Source organism: Mesitornis unicolor, unplaced genomic scaffold, assembly GCF_000695765.1.
Source record: "Mesitornis unicolor isolate BGI_N332 unplaced genomic scaffold, ASM69576v1 scaffold30438, whole genome shotgun sequence".
NCBI classification, from domain to species: Eukaryota; Metazoa; Chordata; class Aves; order Mesitornithiformes; family Mesitornithidae; genus Mesitornis; species Mesitornis unicolor.
This window is the reverse complement of record NW_010200279.1, coordinates 24,511-46,171: the sequence shown is the minus strand read 5'-3', so window position 1 is coordinate 46,171 and position 21,661 is coordinate 24,511. Positions and strand designations below refer to the sequence as shown.

At 43.7% G+C, this 21,661-nt stretch overlaps 1 protein-coding gene across 1 annotated transcript in view; it reads right to left on the bottom strand.

The window, feature by feature from the left end:
- Positions 1-21,661, bottom strand: part of KIAA0195 (KIAA0195 ortholog) — a gene marked incomplete at its 5' end in the record, with an annotated part of 29,169 nt that overhangs the window by 2,914 nt on the left and 4,594 nt on the right. The window contains 20 exon segments of the mRNA XM_010189700.1: position 1; positions 3-41; positions 362-443; positions 998-1,083; positions 1,483-1,560; positions 2,086-2,275; positions 2,815-2,923; positions 4,759-4,858; positions 5,740-5,855; positions 6,463-6,601; positions 6,802-6,983; positions 8,183-8,400; positions 9,610-9,712; positions 12,933-13,106; positions 13,855-14,170; positions 14,339-14,548; positions 14,790-14,954; positions 15,552-15,656; positions 17,484-17,540; positions 21,303-21,419. The exon segment at position 1 is cut by the window's left edge and continues 130 nt beyond it. Of these exon segments, the coding sequence (XP_010188002.1) occupies position 1; positions 3-41; positions 362-443; positions 998-1,083; positions 1,483-1,560; positions 2,086-2,275; positions 2,815-2,923; positions 4,759-4,858; positions 5,740-5,855; positions 6,463-6,601; positions 6,802-6,983; positions 8,183-8,400; positions 9,610-9,712; positions 12,933-13,106; positions 13,855-14,170; positions 14,339-14,548; positions 14,790-14,954; positions 15,552-15,656; positions 17,484-17,540; positions 21,303-21,419 (2,587 nt within the window).

The following is a 21,661-nucleotide window of genomic DNA, read 5'->3' as shown; positions in this document are numbered from 1 at the left end:
CTAAATTCCATCAGGAAGCAGAACAGGAAGTAGTGTTGAGTCTGTGAATAAGGGAGAGGCAGGAGGATGACATGGGAATGTCACTGGCCCAACCTCCCCCACATGAACCATCAGTGATTCAGTGGCAACAAAAGATGAGCTATAGTACAGAGAGATGCTGCACTGTGGATCTGCCCTGTGGGCATGCTGGCACTGAGGGATTCCCTTTCTGTCCCTGCCTGGCTTTTGTATAGCATGGCTCATGCCATGGAGCAATTTACCAAGCAAGCTGGGAAGGCACAGGGCCTCAGCTATGCATCAACACTGGGGCAAAGTAGAAGAGAAAAATGTGTGAACAGTTTGAATTTGATGGGCCACCCACCTTCTTAGGAATGGAAGTCAAGTTTTTTCCTGTTGCCATGGTCATGATGGAGCTGTGGGGAGGCTTGCCCAGGAGCGAGATGCTAGAGAAAGGTAAGTTAGTCTCAGTAACAAGTTCAGGCACCAGAACAATTGCTTTTTTGTCTGTGTCTAACATTCAAATGCAAATAACCTCCTCAGACTGCTTGGAGAATTGGCACTTGTCAGGCCACTGCCTTAAGCATGTGCTGTAAAAGGTGTCATTCACAGCAAGTAAAGAAAGGGAGGGAAGTGACCTCCAAATATGTGATTGGGAAAAACCTACTCATGGTACCTTGGCCTCTGCCTGACATCCTATGCTCTCCATCACACTCCAGCCAGTGCAACAGTGTTGGGATTAGAAGAGATTATTTTTCAGCTGGATGTTCAAGACACAAGGTAACAGCAGCTCTCAGACAACAGGCAGGGCTAACACAGCAGTACACAAATGCTCCTGTGTCTCTAAGCACATTGCCAAAGCAAGTACTCGGAATAATCCTTGCAGCAACCTTAGCATGCTATGGGTGATGTCAGCTTTCTTTTAACATGGACACAATGAGGCTAGGGGACTGGTCTGTGGGTGAGAGGCAGCAGATTCCACCCTGTCTGACAGACTCACCTGAGCAGTGGGTAGCAGAAACAGGAGAGCCACACAATGTCTGTGGTACTGAGGATGGGTGGCAGCTGCACCAGGCAGGAGAGGAACTGGACAGGAACAATTCAGAGTGAAGAGTGTGAGCAGTGCTAGGATAGTCTTGTTACCCAAAATGCCACTGTCCTCCCCCCAACACATTGTGATGAGCTGGTTAACTAGGCTGTCACTGCACAGCCTCTCCACGTGGTTCAGGCTGCTGGGGCAGGTGCTGCAGGGGATGCTTTTCTCCAGAGAAAAAGGTTTTGAAAAGAAACACCTGTAGGACGGTCAGGGAGAAGGGGCAATGCAAGCTGAGACTGCATAGTCTCTAACTTCCCCAAACGTGCTGTGTAAACCTGACAGAAGGCCACCTTGCTCTCTCGCAAGGCTGCCCCACTGCAGCCACCCATATCCACGCTAGCACTTCATTCTCCGAGTTAAATGCTGTCCCCAACCAGGCCAGGACTCACCTGAATGACAACCAAGGTCAGCTGGCACTGCAGGAGGAAGAGGAAACACTTGCGGATCCCATACGTTGCATGCCTGGCCTGGAAGGAAGCACAAGCCCTCAGAACCCTTGCTGTAATGGGAGCAGTTATCGGCCAAGAGCAATTATTGGCAGGCAGGGGCAGAGCATGTGGCCTGCAGGGGAAGTGGGAGGGGAGAGGATCTGGACATACTGTAAGCAAAAGGGGAAGGTCTCTTGCCTGGATGCAGGGGTTGTGAAGGAAAGACAATTTAGCCAAGGGGTAAGTTTGCTTAAACCTCCTGGATTTTCTGGGGTAACAGAAACAGCACAGTGTTGTCATCTGGCTAGAGATCTCTGCAAGTTTAGACTTTATCCAGCTGAACAACATTCATGTTCTGTTGCCACAAGGCACCATTTCCAAACCATTTCCTACACCTTGGACTGGTAGGGTCAGACAAGTTGAGTATCTCTGCTGTGCTTCCTTAACAAAGGACAGGAGACATGAGCAAAGCTAATGCTGGCAGCTTACTGTGGGCAGCTCAGCAAGAGTGCTCACATGAGCTCCTGGCTTCGCTCTTCATGAGCTGCAGGCAGCCAGGCTTACCTGCTCTATAAGTCTGATGATGCTGGTGCTCTCTTCTTGGCGGAAGGACATGGAGCAAGGCAGGCTGTTGAGCTGTCCTGAGAGCTGCAGTGGGGTGAGCTCATCAGAGACATGAGTCATGGTGGTGCTGGTGGCATAGCCAAAAGTCTCCCAGGAGCAGCGAGATGGGTAGAGAGGGTCCAGTGCTATACTGCAAGCACAACACAGGAGCATTAGCAAAAGTTCTCATCTCAGAGAAGAAACTGTTTCACTGCAGTCCAGCTTGTAAAGTCATGCTGTGTTGTGCCTCTATCTGCCTCACTGGTAGAGAAGTTCTAAGCTGTGATACGAATTTAGGATCAGTATCCGTAGACTTCCAGTTATTCCCAGAGAAATAATAAATGTGTTGCATTTGTGGTTCAAGGTCAACAAATTGGCTGACCCAGAGGGGCATTTCCACTCTTTCACCCAATGAAAAACATCTGTAATGCCAGTTGGTGCACAATAGTTCAACGTGCAAGAGCAACAACCTCCTTTCAAAGATGGAGAGATTTCTGTGTACCAAGGGATTTAGGTAGTCATCACATCCAATATCACCCAAATCTCCCTTGTGAAGACAAATACAGCTAATAATGCACATAATAATTGTGAGCATCCCCCTGCACAATCCACAGGTCTGGTGTGACCCATGGCTGGGCACTTGCTAAGCTCAAGGCAAAGGTAGCTGGAGGAGTCTGGATCCTGCCCCACCTGATATCACTCTGCAGGAAGAGGCAGCTGTTCCTCAGGTTGGCAGAGCTTCCCAGACAGCAAGTCACCTCCCCGTACTCCTGCATGATCTTGATCATCTCGCACATGGCTGCAAAGGGACAGAAACACAGTGTGTTATTATGCACATAGAGATACAGTGTTTAATACACCCTTTCCAGTCAGATCTTTTAAAATTACCCCAACTGATATTCATCAGTCAGGCATAGTGAGATTCAAAGTCAAAGTACACAATTAGCTAGCCAATTAATTGCAGTCTAACTGCCCTGTATACCTGCCTCCTACAGGAACTGAGCTGGAATCACAGAACTGTGACTCAGAGATTTGCATCTCTAGCACATTGCTTTCAGACCAGAGCTGTAGATATAGCCTGGGTATATAATACAGGATGGCTTCAGCATCAGATGGTCTTGTTAGAAAATAGCAGAAATTAAATAAACCTAAATAATTTAAATCTAAAATAAACACACAATTTTAAATTCTGCTCAGCAGCACATCACTACTGTTTTAAGTCTAAAGGAAGAGAGGGAATATTACAAACCACTCCAAAAGCAGTGCCACACTTAACCATACTCAGAGCAAGCCCCTGTTCCTGCACTTCCACCACTACCTCTGGCCTTCATCAATCTCTTTATCAGCATCCTCCCAGGGCCTCTAAATCAAAGCTGGTGTTTGATCTGATTTTTCTTCTGTAGCTCTGTGCACAGCACTCTGTTTGTATATTAATTTTCTAGAATGCTCCAGGCAAAAGAACCAAACCCACCCTCTGCAGACTCCTGTGTAAACAACTGATCTAAATGAGTGGTACACCTAGAACTGCAGCACAGTGAGGGGTTAGATAAAGTAGGTAACTGCCACTTCTGTCAAAAAGAGAGAGGAAATCTACTGGGCACTGAATGCCTAGGCAGACTGGGCTGTAACTGGTTCTCGCTGGCATTGTAAACTGTGCCAAGAGATGCCTAAAATGCCAAATCACAATGATGCTTAGCACTTTTATTGTAGGCTGGACAGGTATTAACCAGTTGAGCACTCAGCCCCTTTCTTAGATTAAATAGTATCTCTCAGAAAGATAAAGAAATGTTGTCCTTTCTGGTCTCTGACATCAAAAATGGCAAAGCAGCAGCGGGTGTTAACAGCAACTGCCAGAGGAAAATTCTCAGAAGTGATTTCACAGAATCACAGACCGTTACGGATTGGAAGGGACCTCAAAAGCTCATCCAGTCCAATCCCCCTGCCGGAGCAGGAACACCTAGATGAGGTTACACAGGAAGGCGTCCAGGCGGGTTTTGAATGTCTCCAGAGAAGGAGACTCCACAACCTCTCTGGGCAGCCTGGTCCAGTGCTCTGTTACCCTCACTGAGAAGTTGTTTCTTCTCAAATTTAAGTGGAACCTCCTGTGTTCCAGTTTGTGTCCATTATCCCTTGTCTTATCATTGTTTGTCACCGAGAACAGCCTGGCTCCATCCTTGTGACACTCACCCTTTATATATTTATAAACATGAATGAGGTCTCCCCTCAGTCTCCTCTTCTCCAAGCTAAAGAGACCCAGCTCGCTCAGCCTTTCCGCATTTCCTAGTCATATAAGGCAGCAAGGGTTTCAAGCAGAGATCAAAGTCTCATAGCACACTGATAATGCTTATTTAATAAAAGGCAGTAGCATTTTAGAGGTTTGCTTTCGTGTCTCTTACAAATGCAAATTGGAAGGAGTGGTTCTTAGTCTAATTCTGTAGCTGCATTAAAACAAAGTTAACACCTGGTTTCCCACAGGTAGCAACAGATGGTCATTAATATCAAAATGCCCTTCTAGATTTCCCGACTTTATCCCCTTTCCTTCACCCATGTCCACACCCAAATGAGCCAGAGCAAATGGATGGGGAAGGTATTCATGGGCAGTAGTAGGACAGACTCGAGCTCTGTGCCACTTACTCTCCGGGGTGCAGTCTGTGAAGAGGGGTACCAGCAAAGGGACATTGTCTATGTTCTGCAGGTGAGGTCTGACCTGGTGGATCCCCCGTGGGAGTTTGGCCTGAAAAAGAGAAGAGACTAAGCAGGGCAGTGCATGTATGTGAGGGAGAGGCATTTGAAAGAGAACTGCTGGAATCAGAATTATGATTCCCAGAATTCTGCAAATTGAAGATGAGATGCAAATTGATGTCCCTGCAGACAGAAGCTGGCTTTCCCAAGCCACTGTAACAAGTCTTCTGCTAAAGCTCTACACTGACATGCCAAGCCATCTGTGCTTGCCCTCAGGGTTTGTAAGATCAGCACAATAAACATGTGCTCAGGGATTTCCAAGGACTTTTTACCTGTGTGGAGTATCTAGTCAGAGACTATGTGCTGTCTCCCAGCAACTACTAGATACATTTCAATTGTAGCCGCATCAACACATAGCAAGAGAAGGGTTCTTGCTTTCTAAAACCAGGCCAAATTAATTTTTTTTCTTTTCAAATCTGCATCTATCTCCCATATTCCTGTAACCTCTGCTGAGAATGTCTGAGTTCCTTATGAGGCAGGAAGAGCTTGTCCCGCACTCTGACCACTTGGCAGCACCAGCCATGGCTCAAGTTGGAGCAGAGACCAAGTTTCTTCTGTCTGCATGGAATGTGGGCATGTTCCCACTCCCTGACTTCCAAATAGGAAAGGGACCCAGATGGACTGAGATGGGGCTCTCAAGGCTACCCCATGTGTGGTCATCTCTACTCTTAAACTCCAAATAAAAGACCTGTTCAGCACAAGTGATTAACTGAGAGAACCCCAAACTTCCTAGGCTCTAAATACCCAGCAGGAAGAGGGTGGGGGAAATCAGTAGTCCCAGTGTAATCAATCTGCTTTGAAGAGGAATTCCTTCTGGGAGTAATACTGCTGTCCATGACAACAGCAAAAGTGTGTAAGGAAAGGGAGCCTCACCCTGTTACAGTCCTCCAGGAAGCTGGGGATATCGCTGTCTGTTGGCTGAAAGCTGATGAGATCTGAGTGCCCTTCCTCTTCCATCAGCAGAAGCCCCTCCACATCATCTCGAGAAACTGAAGCAGAGAGAAGCAGCATAAACAATAAGCACAAACCTGCCTCTGCCACCTCTGTGCAACCCACACAGTACATTCACGTGGCGCTGCAGAAGCCAGGAAACGTGACGCCCGATTTTTCTAGGTTAGCGACATTTAGATCCCACTCAGTCATCTAAAATGCAGTATTTTTAGATGACTAATCTGCTCAGAGGTAGATACGTGAGCCTAGTATATGCTCTTTTGAGACACGATAGTTTCTGTTCTGCTCTCTTTCTTCTTCTGGGAGAAGAGAGTAAAGAAAGTTGAAGTAAGAAAGAGAGTAATGCACAGGCAAAAGACCCTCAGTGGCTTTACCAGGGCCCCACCAAGAACCAAAAGCACTAATGAGCAGTTGTAAAATCATGGCAGCTGGTGCACAGAAGGATGTTTGTTTCCAAAAACTGCAGTACTGACTAGGTAGAAAGGCTATAAATGCAAGGTGCTCTCACTCACGTGTGCGCACACACACTTCAGGCCCATCCAGTTTTGTGTATCTGGTGAGGACAGAGGAACCTATGAAGGAGTTTTAAAAGAACCATCCAGGAAATACATGGCATTCTAAGTGGCTTAGGCACGGTTCTCTCACCCTGATGTAGGTCATCGTGCAGAGAGCCAGCATGGCTGGGGCTAGAGGGAGGTATCTCTGAGCCAGGCACATCACCATTAGGTGTTAAAGATATGTGGCAATTCCAGCCGGTCTCAAGACCCATCTTCTCAGCAAATACCTGTAGGTAAGCAGACAAAAGATTTTAGTGTAGCTGTCCAGACCAGAGTATTACAGACCAATTCCATATTGGAGCGTAGGTACCTTCTGGACCCATTAGTCAGCTGAATCAGATTAACCTTAGATTGCACTGGAGATAAACTCTCCAGTCAGACAACCAGGGGACATGCAAGTTCAGGGGGTTCAGCAATGGCAGCTTACCTTGCTTTTGAGCTCATCTTCCAGGGAGAAGTAGACAAAACGAATGCAGGCATTGACCAATCCATCAATGAGGCGGACAATGTCAAGACGGGCCTGATACTGAGACGAGACCATTCCCATGAAGATCTGTCCACTCAGAGCCTGGATACAGTCTTCCTTCTCCATCACTTCCCCAATCCCTTCTTCAGGCATGCAAATAACACGCAGTCACATTGAGACACGAGAGGCCACATGTGCATCAAAGTACACATGGTGGGAGAGGCCACCAAGATACACAGAAACATGCAGATACATACACACACACATATAGAGGAGGAAAGATGAAGAGACATCCATTTGTCCCACCATACCAAATCACAGAAGTCGTTTCAGTACATCCCCACATATGTGACCAAGAACGCAAGCATGAAACAGCAAGCATGGAAAGGAAAAAGACAAAACAGAAGGCAGGGATCAGTCACAAGGAAGCGGGGCAGAAAGGTAAAGGATGTATGCTGCATAATGTTCACATGTGCATTTTAAACACATCATTACTGTGCTTAAACAACATGGTGAGTCTAGCTAAGGCAGAGTGGCATCAGAGTATGAGGGGCAGATATAAAGGAACTGGATCAAGTTCCCTTCAGTGACACTGCAGACACTCCCAAAGAGCCTACAAAGGCTCTTTGATGGGGTTCCTTCACCATCACCAAATCAGCCTGTGGTGAATGGGAGCTGGATGCAGCATGAGAAACAAAACAGTAAAACACTTTGCACAGTTGCAAAGCTTGCCACAGGTGGGCCTGAAAAGTGTTTTCAAAACAGCCACAACTGCCTCCCAGCTGCTGGAAACCCCATTATCCACATTTTACAGAATGGCAGACCAAGGCAGAAAGAGATTAAGACTGGTTTTCCAAAAGAGCCTCCTGGAGTTATGTAATGGTATGAACATATTTCTCAGTTTCCATTGCTGCTCTGGAAGAGATACACAATTCATCTAGTGGGAATCATGCCTTCAGCATGGCAACAAAATCCATTAAGGGAGAATAGTTGCATACCACCATATATTTAATTCCTTTGAAAAACTCAACATACGTGATTTCCATAAAACTATACAAAAGCAAACAAAGTATCTAAATACCCAGAAGTCTTGAGTCTCAGTTGCCTGCTTTAAGAAACAGACTTCCCACAAGTAGAATTTCTCTGCAAGCTTAACTAGAAACATACCTACCAGCTGCTACATCATTACTTCGTCTGGAAATGCATCTACTTCAGAAATCCTTAACTCTCAATCCCCATCTGCTACTCTGAATAACAATGTTCTTACAGCTCTAGACTGATCAGAAAGTGAGCACCTGGATCAGCAGCAGACATTATTATAGACAGCACAGAAGACACATACCATCTGAGCTCCAGCTATTCCTCCGACTGCAATGCTTGATGGGGGTTGTCCCAGGGAGATCACAGCATGTGAAGATAGCGCTCTGCCCAGGGACCTGCACCAGTTCTATGCACTTGCCATTGAGCTGGGAGGACAAGGCACAATGCATTGGCTTGTATGCAAAGGCAGAACAGTATCCTGAGAGGCAGGCTCGCTGGTAGAAATCTAACACCTTCTTCCTATGCAGAAGAGACAAAAAAATAGACAAAGTTAGCAGAAATGTGCTGCATTTCTGACTACATACACTGTAGTTCAATGTAGAAATAATCAGTTGGGTATTTGGAAAAATGAATTTCATGAGGAGTGGCCAGAGAGACTGAAAATGCCTTTCCTTACTCTTTCTGTATTCTCTATGCTGCAGACACTACTGGGCAACAAAAACAAAAACAGGGGCACTGGTGAATGTTTGTTTGCTTATCAGACAGACTGATGAGTATGAACATAGTACTCTTTGAATACACTTATTAATATAATAAGCTCTATATAGCTACCAGATGACTCCAAGGAAGTTCACTGCATGACAGCAGAAGCTTAATTATCAGAGACAATTTACCTGTAGGGAGATAATCACCAAGGAAAGAACTGGCAACTCTGACAACAGTATCTATGGCAGAGATAGTTACAATAACAGACTTTTCTCCTATCCCCTTCCAGAGTTTGTGAAGTCTCCACTTAGTTAATATTCAGTCTCTGGATTAGTGTAAAGTTCTTTATGTTGAGCTCACAAAGGTAATGAATTGGACAATACATGGGATTGTTCATTACTTTCTAAGATGATAAATATTCCAAAAATGACCTGTGAGAGTTTCTTACACTTCAGGATAAGCAGACTTAGAAGAACAATGTGCTGCTAGTCAGTGAACATTACTGGTCTACTCTGCTAGCAGGAACAGAAATTTAGCCTACAGATGAAAATGCAACAGACACTATCAGATACTGCAGCAGGACTAAATGGTGTGATGCATTGTGGTGGACTGGTCTGAAGCTGTCAGCAGCAGGTAAAATGGATCACTTTGCATTTTGTGTAAGACAAGGCATTTGTCTTGAACAACAAAAAAAATTCTCTGCCACCAGCATATGACCTGATCATAATTCATGGTCTTACTACATAGTAGAGTCCACTTATAAGAGACTAATAAGTTAACAGACACAGTAAGAACTGACTTAGTCTTACAGTCCAACAGATTGCTTGAGCTATCTAATTTTTTACGTTGCTATAATTACAACAATTAATTATAAGCAGAGACAGCTCATGCTCATAACCTACTTGAATTTTCTATTAAATAGCTTAACAAGTATCAGTAAAGGGAATTTTAGCAAAGAGTGCCCAGGTTCCCTCTGCAATTTATCTGCAGCTCCTGAAGGTACCAAATGACAAAGCTGCCCACCTGTCAGAGCCAGAGAGGGGGTAGATATCGGTACCATCCCAAAAATCTGTGCAGGCCTCAAGGATGATGTCAGCTGTCCCATGAGAAAACATCTGCTCAGTGCCTGAAGTGTAGGAGAACAATGAGTCAGCATCACACATCCAGGCTCCCAGGAAAGGAATATCATACCAGCTGCTCCCTTATTTGTTAAAAGCAAACGTTCCCGCAAACTGCCTTGATGCACTCCAGATATCCCCTTTCCTCTGTTGAAAGTCTTCCATCTCCATTGAGAAATCATTCAAGACTGGATGACATGTATTCAGCTGCTATTTGTGTAACTGTGCTATTTGTACAACTCAAGGCTGTGATAAAACATGAGCCATGTAGTTCAGTTCCTATTGTCTCCTTACATCGTGTAACAATCCTGCTCCTACAAAAGGTGGGATAATATCTTGTTCCTCTATCCAACAGAGCAGAAGAAAAGACATTCCTGTGTGCCTTTTCTCACGAGAGTACAAGCACCACTGATGAACCTGTGGGGATCAAAGTCTGCCTACAATGGAAAGTGCATTCAGTTCTAGGCCACGCATGGATCTAAAAGGTAAGAGTTATTCTTAAATAACTTCCATTAAAGTAGCAGAAGATAATTTAACAGTGTGAGCCATTAGATAGCAACCTGTTCCACAAAAGGTCCTGAAAACATGTTAAATCAGGATGGGTCAAAAGTTCAACATAACAGACTATAAAAAAGTAACTCGTGTTGTGATCAGGGAAGAACTGAAAATCAATGGACACCACAGCTTGTCCTGTATTTTTATTTCCACTACTTTACTCTTTAATATAGACTTAAAAATCTTTTATTCCCTCTTGCAGACAGAGGTGTTAAGAAGTGTTTCCCAAAGGTGTGTGCTATCACTTGTCTGATGCAGGTCCCAGGTGCAGAACACAAGTTAAAGGATGCTTCCCCTCCACACTTCCTGCTCCCTTTCATTTGCACTGACACATTAACATTGCATGCACGTAGACTTCTCTGTCTCGGCTCCCTCCTCCAGCTGCTCTGTGACTTTGCCTCCAACAGCTTCAAAGCCGATCTAATGAAAAAAACATCACTGCCAAGAAAAATGAGCCCAAAGGCTTCTTGCAGGCATTGTTCCTGACTGCAAATGCTCACACTAGCTGGTGAAATCAAGAGCCAAGAATATCCAGTCGCGCAAACCAGGCAGGGACCTTGAGGAACACCGGAGGATTTTCCAAAACATAGCAGCTCTCTGCTTTCTGCTATAAATAGTCACCACATGCCAAGTTTAATGTGAAAGAAGGAGCCTGTCTCAGGGACACAAAGGAGTACTTGTGCAGAGCTCTGGTTAATTGTATTGTATAAACACCCAATGCTTCCCACCTTGCTCCTATGGTCAGATAGTCCTTGCTAGGAAAGAGGGAACAAAAGGTGTTTATTGATTCATGCAGAACCTATGCCCTGGACACAGAGCAGGAGCGTGTAGATGACCGCACACACAGAAATACCTACGTTAATGCCTGACAGCGATTGCAATCCATTTCCCATTCAGTATCATCAGCATTCCACACAACAATCCTTGTGAGGGGTAAATGACAGTGACAGCACGTGCTGTAAACTGGAAGGAGTTCATTCAGCTGTCATCACCAGTAAAGTGAGCTCAGCCTCTTCCCTTCCTGGATCATGAACTTGGAGGCCAGGATTTCTCTGGCACAAGGGAGAAAACTAATGAATTGGACATGGAGCATGACCAGCTATTCACGACTGCTGGGGCTCATTTGGAAGAACCAAGCCGCTAGAGCTGAGCCAGTGAGACAGAGCAAAAGGAATCAAAGAGTGCAGCTATAGCAAAGGAAGACAGAAAAGATACCAAGCTGCTTTACTCCACTGAAGATGCCGGTGAGCCCTTCGTTTCCATGTGGTTACTATGGATTTGGGATGAACGCTGCCAGATGACGAGACACACATTTCAATGGAATAGCAGTACAGATAAGCTATCTCCTATTTCTGCTACAGCTGTAGAATTTATTATGTATCTCCCTTTGACTTCAGCACATCATGGGAGTGGATGGATTCAAAGATTTATTCACAACTAATGTTTCAAGAGAAGTTAGTTATGATCATTTGGTCTGACTCTTCAGCACAAGCAGAGCTATTTGATTTCACCCAGTATTATCTGCATAATCCATTATTTCTGGTTGTACACATTTTAAAAAGTTTCAATGGACAAGACTATCATGTGAGAGGTGCTCCAATGGTTAACTAATCCCACTGGCAAAATTCCTCTTAGAATTTACTCTAGACAGCATAATCCAGATCATACATGTATTCGTCTGAGCTCCAGCCTCTAAACTAAACCGTTTAAAAACAAGGATAAGGAGTTGAAATGAGGCAACATTAAAGGTCTTCCCCTACACTAAGAATCTCAGCATCAGAAAAATGTTTGCTCACAAAGGCAGCAGCAATAAGGACACATGAAAAAGCTCCTCCCCAGGTTAATATAAAAATCTAAGAAGAATTAGGCAAGAGAAGACAGTTTACCTGGTAAATCTCTGGCCAACATAATTATCATATTTCAGATTCAATACTGAACATATGTCAACTCCAGAGAGCCAAGTTTAGTCAATTTAAGGTCTTACGAAGAGACTAAGAGCTCTGGCAGGCAAGCTGTTAAATCTTGCTGAGGTGCTTTAAGACCTCACGGTGCCCAGCTGTACATCCTTTCCATCCCAGCCCTTTCCTATTAGAACAGGAAGGAGTAGAAGGAGTGGAGAAGTCAGCATGGCTTCAGGTGTTGTACTTACGGTCACCACGAGTCTGCATGGGATTTCTGTGATTTCTTATTCAAATGCTATATAGAAATACAGTACACAATACAGTACACTAGACAATTGCCTAATTGATTTATGATTTGGGTTATCAGAAGGATGAGCATCACTAGCTCTAGCTAGTGTAACCCTGAGTAACATTCAGCCCTGTGTAGTATCAGTTTCACTAACATAATGAAGTCTATTCAAAACCCTATAAAAACTCCCCTTGCTCTGCACTGCAATTTGGTCACAGAAAACAGGTTTACTATGTGCTATCTAAGATAGCTTTTAAAAGTTATTTGTGACTCTGGACTGAGCCAGAGCTGGGAAGAATTCCTCACCTCAGTATGCAATAGCACTGATCACTAAGGTTGTTTGAGCGTATCTGTACTGGTCATAGACAGAGCAAGGCTGTCAACCTGCAGAGACTCCAGACTGTTCCAGTCCAACATTTTCTAGACCCTGTGGAAAAGATCCTCCTATTCCAAGTGGATGCCCAAAGAGAGAAGCAGCCTTACTAGTAGTGGTGTCCTTCACAAACAGGTTAATCATGTGGCTCAAAGGTGGTCTCCTCTTGGTGATCGATGAAAGCTTCCCCAGGATTGTTTCCTTAACCATCTCATCACTCGGCAAGCGGTACAAGGCCAAATAGTTCTCCTGCTTGAAAAGATCTTTAGCACCTGGTGTGAAACCTGAAATGTGAACATAAGGAGGAAAAAAAATAGGCTCTAACCAAAGCAAAAGAAAGGTTCTCTCTCCTGCTTCTGTGCCACTTTGCCTCCATTCATTCTGATATCTCTACAGCAATAGGTAGGTGAGTTCTGATCACCCTGCATCTACACCAAGATGACTCAAGATCTATGATGAAAAACATTCAGAAGGACTAGATATTATTGGTAATTACAGCTTTCATGCTTCTTGCTCATTGAAGAGAGGAGCTGTGACACTGAAGGACAGGCACAGAAGTGAGTACAAGAGCGTCCCGATTTCAATCCTAGTGTTACCTCTAACCTCTTATCTCCCTTATGCTTTCATTTTCCCACCTATAAAATGAGCAGAGGTACCTCACATCATTTATACCCAAAGTCCAGGTAAGGCACTACTGTAAAGACAGGGCAGCTATCAGTCCATTAGCAGGTATTCTTTGTCTCCTGATGAGATTGGCAGACTCAAGCCAGAAGCTTACCAAGCGTAGCCAGTGCTGGCTGGAAATACCCTTGATGACATTTGTTCCTTTGATAGTGTCTACAATGACAGAACTTGCCAAAAGCAATCTCTTTAATAGACTCTTTTGGCAACTGAACAACAATTGAGTCAGCTCTGTAATTCCACCTTCTCAGCAACCAGGACTGGGGAAATATTTTTCTTGTGCTCTCTAAGGATTAAGTGTCTATTGACAGCTCTGATTTCTCTCCATCCGCTCAGACAATTTCTCCTTACCTATTAGCCTGGCAAGCTCACAGAGTCCCCAGGGCACGTGGACAGGGAGCACAGCATTGTGAGTTTCCTGGAGGGCAATGTTGCAGAGGTGATCAGAGAAGCGGCACAGACGCTCTGTCACACTGGCATTGCAGAGATTGAGCAGCACATTCAGGCCCAGAGGCTTAAGGGAATTCAAGTGCATCTGCCAGTTGGAGTCATCAAACTGGATGCAGGAGGGGTTCTGCTGGTCTTGGGACAGGCTAAGCATCTCAAGGTGGTAGTCACACACAAAGTCTTCAGCCTCGCAAGCCAACACCTCACTGTCACCAACAGCCTGATAAAACAGACAGGAAAATTCTAGTTCATTGCAACGAATACAACTTGAACCTAGAGTCCCCCAGGGAATTCCCAATTAAATTCCCAAAAGGGGAGACTCTATGGGTTTAAGTCTGTCTTACAGTTCCACAAAAGACTACCTGTGCACCCCTTCAGTATGTCTTACCTGACTATGTTCCTCCTCTCCACCCTCCGTGTCCTTGCTAAAACTCACATTGGACCCAGAGGGATGCTTGCTTCTGCTGTTTGGCTTTCGGTGGGCATGGGCTTCAGGAGCCTTTGGAAGATCACTAGACCAGTTGTTCCTCTCTTGCTCACTGGTCATGTGGACTGTGTCTGCCAGGGGACCAGAGAGCAAAGCATCTCTTTCGTGAGGCTGCAAGAGACCGACCAAATGAATAGTGGTTATTCAGTGGCTGAATATAAGCCGTTACTGATTCATCTACTGCTTTAGGACTCCTGCAGAAGAGGATCTCATCCTTGCTGCTGCTTTGTCTTTTAAGCAAAGAATTATGCCACAGGACTTCTTTACAAGCAAAGGGATCCTCTATAATACCACACTATGTGTGTTAGTCAAACTATGATTAGAGCAAACATATGGATTACATATCCCTCACCTCTTCTTCCATCTCAGGATGGCAGAAGGACCGTGTAGAGAGCTCATCAGTCAGATCTTCATGGCTATCATGAGGTGGTTCCACCTTCCCACTGAAGAACAGAACAGTCTCTGGGCTGGGGTTTGGCCAGGAAAGAATCCCCTGCTTGTCTACACAGCAGAGCACCTAGAACATTCCACAACACCCCCAAGAAAGCAAAAATCTCCATGAAAACATGCCTCAGTGTTCATGTATAGTTGTAAATATTGCAGGTTTAATAAACACATGGGAGTATAGGAAGTCTCTCCTTCACCAACCTTCTGCCTTAAGACACTGAGCCTAATAATTCCCCAAGAAATCAGAGAATTTCTTGCTCTAGCAGGATTGATGGGTTGTTTAACACCAATTTTATCTCACAATATCGCAAAACGAGGCATGAAGACCACAGGAAGGAAGCAACTACTGAACTTGTTTCGCCAGCTAGTGTGTTACCAGGACCAGAACCAGCTGGTTCTTGAACAGGAGTCAAGAGGGTAATGGGACCAAAACCAGAGCTGGAAAATACAGATGCCACAGAGTATTTCTAACCATGGTTTTAGCCTGTAAATATGCTGCTTGGACTAGACAAGACAGTTATAAACTCTTCTACAAAGACAAGTGCCTGAAGGGTTTCTAATTCCAGCACAGTGAACTGATCGCTAACAGTCTATGCTCAAGGAAGGACGATATAAGTGATGTGAACGACCCATGTAGGGCTCCTCCTGACAACCCAGCAATACTCACAGTGACAGATCCCAGACTATGGAGCAAGCTAGAAGTGAAGCTCAGAGTTGGAGATTTGCCTTTTAAAACACAGAGAAAGTGGCTCCAGATACAGCGTATCATTTCCTGCCGAGGGAAGCAGAAGACATCAGCCAATTAAAGACTCAGTCAGTGAAGGATGAGGGGAGAGAAGGACGAAAGGGAGGATGACATTACCTGCTTTCAGGTTTAACACAGTGATACACTGTAAGATAACCATCAGTCTCTGTAAGAACCTGTTAACTGATATGGTGCTGTTGTTCTCAAGGGAAAGGTATTTCTTCCCTCTTCCAGGGGATGCTAACACAGTCTGATTGTTGACTTGAAAATTCACTGAAATTACTTGTGTCTATTCAAAAATACAGGAAGGAATTCTGAAAGTATTTCATTTGGGGTGAATCAGTTGTTACCTCTTAGTATTTTTCTCTAAAGTAACTCTCATCCCCTTGGATTATAGAGTTCAAGGCCTTAAATTTATGATCACCATGCTGCAAATTGGGTAAATGGAGTCACTGTGGTGAGGTGACAATGTTGGAAATAAAACCAAGGTGCCCTGACTACTCCATGATTACAAATGAATTGCAATCAACATGGTAATTATGGTAATTACAGAAAATAAACAGAAAGAAGGGAATATTTTGCAAAATTAAAAGGTCAAGTTGGCACCCTTCATCTTCCACACAAAAATATTTCAAAGGGAGTCTGGCTGGCAGCAATCAATCCAAGTACCAGAGCTGTATGTTTTTCTCTTTGTACTCCTAAAATCAGCAAAAGCAGGTTTGCATTACCATGTTATGTTACTGCTTTTTAGCTGCTGCGTTGGAATGCTGTCACTGCAGAGGACTTCCTCCAAAGCTCCTTAGATCAAGTCCCTTAGATCCTAAGGGTTAGTAAAGCCATAAGCTCAAATGCAAAACAATCACGAGCTATCACCAGCAAGAAAAAAAGCTCTTATTTAAACCAGTTTCTCATAAACAAAAATGTTACATAGGTACAAAAGGAAAGAAGCAGATCTTTTCAATGAGGAAGGTCATCTCAAATCACTCCCATTTGACACCTGAAAAACATCTCAGCTAAACTATGAACTGGCACAGAAAAACAACAAAATATTCAGCAAAGGAAGCATGAGTGTGTGCATCCGTGTGCACTCCTCTGTGTGGCCGGGAGCAAGGAGATATGAATTGATTCTTACAACATCTAGTGATTTTTAATCACTTCTGGAGTCCATCTGCCTCCTCATGGAAAGGAGAATCTTAATGCCAGATTAGACAGAAAAGTGTCTTTCCTCTACCCACCTCTTTAATCTGGATGATGCAATTTATGGAGTGGTCAGATGAGGTTCCTCCCCCAGAAAAAGGTCTTCTGAATGTTTATTTGCCACAGCTTTGGAAGCACTAGTAATGTGCTTAAGCTTGTTAAGGAGCCTATGAAACAGGATCAGACTTTTAAAAAGCCTGAACATCCCGTGGTCCCCTCTTCACATTTGGTTTTGGTGCTGACTGCCACCCACTCTGTACTTTAGTTTTGGCCTGAAGAAGGAGTTTTTTCTGGTACAAGCAAAATACTTCCCTTCTTTCTGACACATACCATAAAAAGTTTATTTTACTCCTGAAACAGGAGGTCTTGAAAGAGGTACTTTCTTCAGGACAGAAAAAGTTTATTTCAAAGCCTTTGCAATATTCAGAAAAGCACAACTGGACTCAGTACCAAAGTCACCTCAATCTCCGGTCAGCAGAGCAGCATTTACATGGGAAGGTGTAGGGGAAAGACATGCAACCTGCATGCATGGCAAATTAAAGCAGCAAATGAGTGACAATGGACACAAGTAAAAAGGGTCTAGGAACAAACAGAGGAAGGGAAAGGATATCATGAAGTTCTGCAGTGAAGATAGTAGAAAATTCATAATAATAGTACCTGAGAAGATACCATCTCTGTGTAGCTGCTGAGAGTGTCCTCTGAAAACTTAGCAAGCTGCAGCAAGAGAAGAGACCAGTTACTAAAATTGTGCTCAGAAATGTGTCATGAGGAAAATGTGAATACTGTGCTTTCAGAGAGAAGAAAGCAGGAGTCCTGCTCTGTGGGAATCACTATACCAAGGCAGACCAATAACTCATCAAAGCAATTAAGTCTTTAATGGACTGTGTCTTTATCATCCTTGTGAAGCACAGCCAAAGTGCTTGGTGCTGTACATCACAGAGGAACACACAGTCACTACATAAGTGTCTACAGAGAAAATAATAGCAATTAGACCCCAGAGGAGGCTCTTTCTGGACTGTTATTTTTAGATAGAAAGAGCCAGGATTGACTGATCTGTTTTTAAGTTATATGGGTCAGTTAAAAGAAGAGTCAAAGAGTGGCTGTAAAAGCAGGTGCCTGAAACATGATGGACACAGAGGAATGAGGTGATGTGAAGGGGATGTGGATAGGAAATGAAATTATAGCAGGGCACTACAATGAGGATCTTGGAATTACACCGAGGAATCTACTAACTCAAAATCTGTGCGTCCAGCACAAAGGAATTCCACAGTAGATGTTACACTGAAAAACAGTTTAAAATTAAGTATATTCATAAGCATAAGTGAATATGGCAATTACATTTGTATGTAAATAAAGTGATACCCCAAAGAATAATGCATATATCTGGCACTTTAAAAATGATCCGTTTAACAAAGCTGAAAAAAGCCAAGAAAATTTGTCAGAAACTATTTAAACTGAGAATAATGAAGGATAACTGGGAACTGTTTAACAATATTTGAGTAAAATTTTAAAAAGCAACAATCCAATAGTAAAAATTTAAAACTCCAGTTTTGAGTGGAAGTAAAAATGGAAGTAAAAAGTAACATAAAATAAGAAAAAGTATGCCAGTAGGTAATAAAAACCAGCCCACTGCTTGTTGAAGATAGTGAAATTGCAAATGACACTGCAAGCAGGCCAGACGTGTTAAATAAATATTGCTATTCCTTATTCAGTGATATAATCATACCATATGATAACTATGAAATATTTTCCATTCTAACAGTAGCTACTGAAAGTAAATACGTTTAAATTAACAGGTCTGGACAACTTTCTACTGTCACTGCTGATTCTGCACAAGGCTTGAAGCATGGATTAAGTCCCAGTGCAATGGAAGAAAGCTACAGTGGTGCCAATGCCTGAAAACTGTAAGCAGAACAAAGCAATTTACCACAGTACCCCAGACAGACTTTGATTTCAGACAGAATAACAGAGCAGCTAAAATGAGACTCAATTAAAAGAAGCAGAATAATAAAACCAGCGCCAAACACCACAAGTCTATGAGTAATAAACCTCATCAAACTATTGTGATATCTTTTTTGACAAAATTACAAATCTGACTGATAAAAGCAATGCTTTTGATGTAGACCACTTGGTACTTTGACTTGAAACAAAACGCTTTACTGGTTGTCTAACAAAAACTAGAGTAATACCGGAGAAATAGGGCCCAAATTAAATATATTAGAAATAAACTACCTCCAAATGGAACAGAAACTGAGGAGTTATTTGCAATAGTATGTGTTACTAGCTCAAGCAGGAAAAAATTCTGGGTATTTTGTTAATGGCCTGAAAGAAAACTAAAAAAAAACCCCACTACTGATAGAGACTGTGAACTAGACAAAGTTTGAGGCAGGGTCTAATAATAAAGAGGACAGATCACTGTTAGAGAACAATATGGATTGCTTGGTAAATAAGCAAAACCATGCATACCAACAGGCACAAAAGTGAGGTTGCACACCTAGAAGCAAAAATGAAGGTAGGACTTACAGGATGAGGACTCTCTTAGAAAGGTGTAACTCTGTAGATTATCAGCTGAACAAAGTCTGGCCATTTAAAGTAGTGCCTAAAAGATCTAACGCAATCCTTTGTTGCACTAACAAGAGAACATAGAGTAGAAAGTCCAAACTATTCTGAAATTTAGCACAAGCACAACTGTTACTGGAATATTTGGTAGGTTTAGGAGGTTCATATTTCTACAGTGATCCTGAAGCACTGGAGAAAGCTAAGAGGAAAGCCAAGAGAAAGATTAGAGGGTTGGAAAATATGCTTACAGTGATTCAAGGTGCTTACACTGTTACTTAACCAAACAGACAGTAAAAGGGAATGTGAGTAGCTACAACAGATCAGAAATTTGATTGAGGTGCTCTTAAACCTAGGAGACAAAAGATGTAAATATTCCAAGGGCTGGAAATCACATACTCCAGAAACTCCCACTAACACAGAATGCCCATTTTTAGCAGTGAAGGTAAATAATTACTGAAACAACGTATCAAAGGCAGTACAAATATTTTCAAACCAACATCAAATTCCTTTCTAAAAGGAATTCTGCTGTAGTCCAACTGCAGTAATGCAACTTGAGGCAGGGGCTCATTTTGGGGGCTCTGGTTGTGTCCTGCAGGATATGACTGACCAGTCACAACGGGCACCTCTTGGCTTGCAAAACCAGGACTCAAACAGCTTGAACACAGTGGGATAGGGGAGAAGGTGGAGAAGAGCATCACGCAGGCCAAGTGATTGGAGAGGAAGAGGGTCTTACCTGCTACATTTGGAACAGAGTAGAGAGAAGGAAGGAGTGAAATAGAGAGGCCAAGAGAAGACTGCCCTAGTCAAGGGGGAGAATGACCAAAACACATCACAACAGCTGTTCTGCAGCAGCAAGGATGGAGGATCATGTTTGAGATTTCACAGAAAGAGCTGGCTGGACAGAGTGAGTTGCCTGGACAAGAAAAAGGAGAAGACAGGAAAGAACACAAGGAAGGTGCAAGTATGAGTGACAGGGCAAACGGGTATGTTGAGAATGATGAAGCAGGGAAGCCAAGGAGCTCTGGCTTTTCCCAGCCAAATAGCAAGATGTGAAAGAGAAAGGTTCTAAAGACAGAAAACCAAGTGATGCTGAGGGAAAGGTAAAGTGAAGAAAACACTGAAAAGAGATGGTAAAGGTACAAACTCCATTGAGGGAGGTAACACGTGTCCTCCCTCCCAGGACACAGGCAGCTTAGTTGTGCACAACCTATAGGACAAAGAAAACACAGACCCAGATCCACAGAGGTCAAGGAAGGACAAGACAGAGACAGAAATTCTGTCCAAGTACAGGCATAACAGGAGTCAGCACAGAAGACAAACACAGAGCATCTCAACGACACTGCCACTAGAAGAGAACAAGAGACACCCATGAGCACACCCAATTCAGGATCACACACCCATCAGACTACCAAATTCCACTCCGCAGACCAGCACAACCACCAAAAATTGCTCTTACTCCCTGACCCACTGCTAAGGCTATGCCTGCAAGCAAAGTCGCAGAGCTTCAGGAAAGGGCTGTTCAGCCTACAGGTTAAAACAGGAGATTGCAGATAATCTCATGTAACCCATTCCTTCTCAGTCGCTTAAATGTTCCCTAGTTAGAGCCACCACAGGGCACTGATCTCAATGTTAACTCATCTGACAGATTATACTTAGCTGATAGAAAGCAGATGCCTTGAGGAGATTTATGGAATCACTGGAGCTTCCTATCACCTTGGGATATATGTAAACAGACTGAAAAAATTAAAACATCTGTTCAAGAAGAAGCCACATTGTGCTCCAGGGCAAGGGCATAGCTGGAACAACCAAAGATCAAGCAAGCTTTTACAATTACATGAACACATCTGCTGAATGCACTGTGCTCATTTCACAGAGACCTTTCCATCTCCTGCCCCATTGACACGGAGAGATACCTACCAGTGAGGTGGAGGAGGCCTTGCTCATCTGGGCCAAGACTCTGGCTTCTCCAAAGGCTGTAGCAAGAATCCACAGGATGGGAAAGAGCAATGGAAGGATGGGTAGGACACCATTCACCTGAAAAAAAACACATCTGTAATCACCAGCAAGCACAGAGATAATGAAAAGTTAGACTTCTCACATGACACCTTTTCCACAACAGTGAGAGGATGGGTAAGGGCAATAGCAGGAAGGAAGGAGACTGCCTGCACTGGAAGCAGTGCAAGACAGGGAGAAGCACAGGAGGGGAGACACGGACACACACCCTTAGCGGTTTGCAATGAGGGAGGCCATGAATTAATCACAGTAACTTGCAGCTG